Source organism: Danio aesculapii, chromosome 8 (genome assembly GCF_903798145.1).
Source record: "Danio aesculapii chromosome 8, fDanAes4.1, whole genome shotgun sequence".
Taxonomy (NCBI): domain Eukaryota; kingdom Metazoa; phylum Chordata; class Actinopteri; order Cypriniformes; family Danionidae; genus Danio; species Danio aesculapii.
The window spans coordinates 52,301,132-52,306,982 of record NC_079442.1 but is presented as its reverse complement, the minus strand read 5'-3'; the positions used below and the strand labels follow the sequence as shown (position 1 = coordinate 52,306,982).

The following is a 5,851-nucleotide window of genomic DNA, read 5'->3' as shown; positions in this document are numbered from 1 at the left end:
CACCAACGGAAGTTGTCCGAAGCGTCAGCTGATAACAGGAGAACAGAACACTTCACCTCCAGCGACCAAAGGTAAAAATTCAGCGATAAAATGTTCAAAATATAGTTTTTTAGTTATGTTATACCTACGTTTCATGCTGTTGAAGATGACGTAGGTCATTTGTAAAGACTGTTTTAGGTAATACACTATAGCCGAGACCGAAAACAGAACAGACGAGTTTCTACAGCACAATCATCTGAAATGTTGTTAAATATTAAAGATAACAGGAACAGAAATAGCTGTGAATGTTATAATCAGTCTGTATCTATGAATGTTTGTCGATGAGGGTTTGTCAGCTATAACAGTTTATTCAGGACACACTTTATCCATTTATCCAGATCTGTTCAGATGTTAACAGAAATTACCGTATTTATGAACGTTTACCAGTAGCTATTGAGGTACATTTACCGTATTTTTAAACTTTTACAGCAGAGCAAATCTAAATATCTAATACCATCGTACATCGTCTAATAGCATCGTACAACCTCTTGCAGAAACTTTTGATCTCTCACAACCCTTTTATTTCAGTTTAAATCTCTGTATTATTTGATCTCTATGTGTTTTAGATCATAACTCCTATATACTGAGGTAAAACAGTGTTGTGTTGTCTTAAAATTATATATATATATATATATATATATATATATATATATATATATAAATTATATATATATTATATATATATATATATATATATATATATATATATATATATATATATATATATATAATGTAAAACATAGAGCAATCCGGGGGGATACGTCCCCCTCACTTTTAGAGACAGACTATTTATAAACAGGTGATTAGTAATTATATGAACGTAAATGTTTTGGATCTCATACAGCTGTCTCCCCCACTTTTAAAATGACCGCTACGCCCCTGTATATATATATATATATATATATATATATATATATATATATATATATATATATATATATATATATATATATATATATATATAAACGACAATATCCGTCATCAGTAATTTACAGAATAAAAAAGGTTTTACTTAAACACATAACTATATTGTTATTTAGCTCATTCATTCATTTTCTTTTCTGCTTAATCTCTTTATTAATCTGGGGTTGCCACAGTGGAATGATCCGCCAACTTATCCAGCACTTGATTTATGCAGCGGATGCCCTTCTAGCTGCAACCTGGTACTGGTAAACACCCATACACACTCATTTACACTACGCCCAATTTGGCTCATCCAATTCACCTATACCACATGTTTTTGGACTTGTGGGGGAAATCGGAGCACCCAGAGGAAACTCACGCCAACACAGGGAGAACATGCAAACTCCACACAGAAATGGTGAAAGTCACAATATTTTTTAACATTTAATTTAATTTTTTTACTTAATTATTAATTAGGGGTGGCTCAGTGATTAGCACTGTGGCCTCACAGCAAGAAGGTCGCTGGTTCGAGTCCCGGCTGAGCCAGTTGTCATTTCTGTGTGGAGTTTGCATGTTCTCCCCATGTTGGTGTGGGTTTCCTTTGGGTGCTCTGATTTCCCCCACATCCAAACACATGTGCTATAAGTGAATCAAATTAGCTAAATTAGCCGCAGTGTATGAGTGTGTGAATGAGTGTGTGTCGGTGTTTGCCAGTACTGGATTGTGGCTGGAAGGGCATCCGCTGTGTAAAACATATGCTGGAATAGTTGGCGGTTCATTCGGTTGTGGCGACCTCTGATTAATAAATGGACTAAGCTGAAGGAAAATTAATGACTGAATTAACTTTTAGTGTCAATTAAAACAGTTATTCTTAATTGGATTAAATGTAAACACTCCCATTTGGCATAGCTGCTAGTGGTTGAACAGCTCAGCTTGGTCTTCTGGCTCCAGCACAGGATGTCTGCCTACCCCAAATCCCACAATCCTTTCGCTGATGACGATGATGAAGAAGACTCGCGCTCGGCCCCGAGGAGAGGCTTTAACTTCGATGATGATCCGGAGGAGAGTTCGCTGAGTCCGGCAGAGAGACGCCAGAGGCAGCTGCAGCAGGAAGTGATGCGTACAGCTCAGTCTGCCGTGGACAGCAGCCACCGCTCGCTCGGACTCATCTACGAATCAGAGAAAGTCGGTGCTGAAACCGCAGAGGTGAGACCAAGAACATCAATTCGAAGTCAGAATTATTCGCCCTCCTGTGAATTTTTCTTTTCTTTTTAAATATTTCCCAAATGATATTGAACAAAATTTTCACAGTAATTCCTATAATATTTTTTCTTCAGGAGAAAGTCTTTTATTTTGGCTAGAATAAAAGCATTTTATTTTTAAAAAAACATTTAAGGTCAATATTATCAGCCCCCTTAAGGAATATTTGTGTTGGATTGTCTCCAGAACAAACCACTGTTATTCAATGACTTGCCTAATTACCCTAACTTTACCCTAATTACCCTAGTTAAGCCTTTAAATGTCACTTTAAGCTGAATACTAGCGTCTTGAAGAATATCTAGTCAAATATTATGTGCTGTCATCATGGCAAAGATAGGCAAGGCAAGTTTATTTCTATAGCACATTTCATACACAGTGGAAATTCAAAATGCTTTACATAAACAGGAATAAAAGAGACGAGTATACATAAAATAAAACAAATAATATAAAAACAGCATAAAGACAGGTTTTCCATATTCTAAAACCCTGGAGTATCATATTTTCTCACTTTACTCTGGGACTTCTCCATCCTGGTGATCACCCCCGTCTGTGGACCTATTAATCTATTGGACGTCTCCAACTGAATCGATTTTTCACCTAAGATAAGCTCTAATTATGTGCCCCCCAATTTCCACTTCCTTCTGGAAGTAAATCACACGGCCTCTGATTTCTACCCCCTCCCGGGAGTAGATCGCTTTAGCTACCCAAACGTAATAAAAGGTCGTGATCTCAGCCAGACGGCAGGGACTTTAACCCCCCTGGAACAGTTTTCCGTGGCGAGTCACGAATAAAAGAATAGTAATTAGAAATAAGCTATTAAAACTATTATGATTAGAAATGTGAAATTGGGGGGAAAATATACAGAGAGGCTAATAATTCTGGAGGGCTAATCATTCTGACAACTGTATTTCCCAAAAAATCAGGTTACAGTTTTGACTTCTTCATATCACAAAGGGACGGTTCACCCAAAAAAGATAGTTCTGTCATCATTTACTCACCCTTTACTTTGTGCTTAAGGATTAATTTCCTGCAGAGCAATACCAAGATTGAATTCTTCCATATGTCAGCAACAGTGTTGCCAGATGTAGCTGATTTATTCCACCCCAAAAACTATCCAAAACTCGCAGAAATGCACAAACAACCGCCCAGAAAACTGAAGGCTGTCATAAGCGGTTGTAATGTGGAGACCGGGGGGGCTTAGCGGGGGTGGGGTTTTGGGGTTGGAGGGTAGATGGCATCTCTTGGGAACATCATAAACGGTTAATAAGTGAAGACCGGGGTGTTGGGTTGATTTGGTTCTAAAGAGGTGATCATAACCAGGTAATAAGTGATAGTAAGTGAAGACCGGAAGGGGGTGGGGGATGTTTCAAAACCGCCTAAATGCTCTCTACCCACCTATGTTATTTTTTATCCGCACAATCAAATTCGAAAGCGCCCAATCTGGCAACACTGGTCAGCAACAACTAAAGATTGCAGTGGTTAAAATCTAATTACAGATATATTATGTACTATGAATGTGTAAATTCAATTTAAATAAGTTTCATATAATAAAATCAATGTCAAAGTGATGCCTATCTGCAGTAAATAGAGATTCTACACTTATCAACATAAGATGTAACATAATATAATCAGTGATGAGAAAAAAACTGAAAAGAATTATAGTAATATTAATTAAAAAGTGTCAAAAGTGAAGTGTCATGCAGGCAATTGTTGAATTTAATCAAACATACTTATCATTTGATGATATTAAAAACCACATGGCAGCAAATCTGCAAGATCTCCATGTTCTTTTCCACATGCAGGAACTGATCCGTCAGGGAGAGGCACTGAAGAGGACAGAGAGAATGATCGACAACATGGAGGCGGACATGAGGACGAGCCAGAGGCACATAAACACCATTAAGAGTGTGTGGGGGGGAATGGTCAACTATTTCAAAGGCAAACCCGAACCGCCCAAACCTGCGCAGAAAGACCAGCCGGTGTGTTACGAGGCCAGCAGCAGGTCAGATTCATTCATTCATTTTCCTTTGGCTTAGTCCCTTTATTTATCAGGGGTCGCCACAGTGGAATGATCCGCCAACTTATTCAGCATATGTTTTACACAGCGGATGCCCTTCCACCTGCAACCCAGCACTGGGAAACACCCATAATGTCTGGGAAAGACATTCACACACACAATCATACCCTAGAGCTGAAGATCTTTGCCCGAACCCAACGTTCGAGCTTAATTTCTATCATTTTAGACGGGTCAGGCTTACGCAGTAAATGAACAGTCATGTGATGCATTTGGATTAGCGCAAGAAAGTAATCTATTCGTTTGTTACAACATTACAATCCATCCCTGCAAAGGTGAAACAAATGATGACGGAGAAGTTAAAAAGAGTGAATTCAGACAGCGGTGAGGCTAGCCAGCAGTTCATAAAGAACAGTCATTTTAGCCGCCAAGGTATTTCGGCAGTCTCTCATACACTGCGTATTACGGCAGAGCGCTAAACAGCAATGTACAGCAAGCTGACAGGGAAGATGACGAGGTCACTCGCTACATTGTTGTCTTGGAAAATGAAATGGATGTTCCTGGCTGGTGGAAGATGAACTAACAATCCTACCCAAAACTTGCTAAATTAGCCATAACAGTATGCATCCTGGCCAGTAGCAGCAGCAGAGAAAGGGTGTTCAGTGCTGCTGGACGCACCATCAGTGAGCTTAATCCATTTAATATTAATAAACCATAATATCATAATGTAGACAGAGTATATAGGCTAATTCTGGCATTATTATTGTATTATTCAGCTTCACTGTCGCTTTAATACCAGATTATGAAGAGAGGTGTCGAAACAAATCCCGCAGAGCCTTTATCTTAATTTCATTATTGTCAAATACCCGTCATCATTTATCATTTATTTTAATTTAATTGGTTAAGAAAGACTTATTTTTATTGGTGTGTTGGTCAATTTAAAGGCTAAGTGTATGTACCCAGGCTGATTCTTTCCCAGGCTTATTTCTTTGTTCCAACTTCCAAGTGGCCTATAGTCTACGTTTGTTATGAATAAATTATGTTAAACATGTTTAAACAACTCATTCAGGGAAAATGCAGGTGCACATTTCACTAATGTCGGGCTATAAACAGGTTCAGGCTTTTAAAAAGCTGTCAATCAAAATGTACTTGACAGGCTCCGGCACTATTGGGCCTAACTTTTATGGCCCGATTACAGCTCTATCATACAATACGGACAATTTAGCTTATTCAATTCACCTGTAGTGCATGTGTTTGGACTGTGAAGGAAACCCACACCATCACAGGGTGAACATGGAAAAACTCCACACAGAAATGCCAACAGGCCCAGCCGCGACTCAAACCAGCAACCTTCTTGCTGTGAGGCGACATTGCCAACCACTGAGCCACAAGTATTACACCAGATTACAAAATAAGTGGAATTTTGTCTGTTCAATGCTTCATGTCTTAAAATGTGTGGAAGTTGCACTTGCTTGTGTGGTTTTTCATTTTCCTCTCAGCCAGTGCATGTTTTGAACAAAACTAATTAAGCAGAAGTAGATGTCTTATTTAACATGGAAGGCAAATGAGGTTAAGATTATTAGATTTATTATGCGGCTTATTCAGTTGAACTAATTACTAAACCTAAAGGTAGGA

The 5,851-nt window shown here is 38.5% G+C and overlaps 1 protein-coding gene across 3 annotated transcripts in view; it reads left to right on the top strand.

Moving 5' to 3' along the window:
* snap29 (synaptosome associated protein 29) overlaps window positions 1-5,851 on the top strand; it is a 17,220-nt gene continuing 11,369 nt past the window's right edge. Inside the window, exons 1-3 of one of the 3 annotated variants that reach the window (XM_056464181.1) lie at window positions 1-71; window positions 1,894-2,148; window positions 4,005-4,204. In XM_056464181.1, coding sequence (XP_056320156.1) covers window positions 1,900-2,148; window positions 4,005-4,204 — 449 coding nt within the window. In that variant the 5' untranslated portion in view covers window positions 1-71; window positions 1,894-1,899. Of the gene's footprint in view, window positions 72-1,851; window positions 2,149-4,004; window positions 4,205-5,851 lie in introns of all 3 variants that reach the window. The other 2 variants (XM_056464180.1, XM_056464182.1) reach the window with 2 other exon arrangements.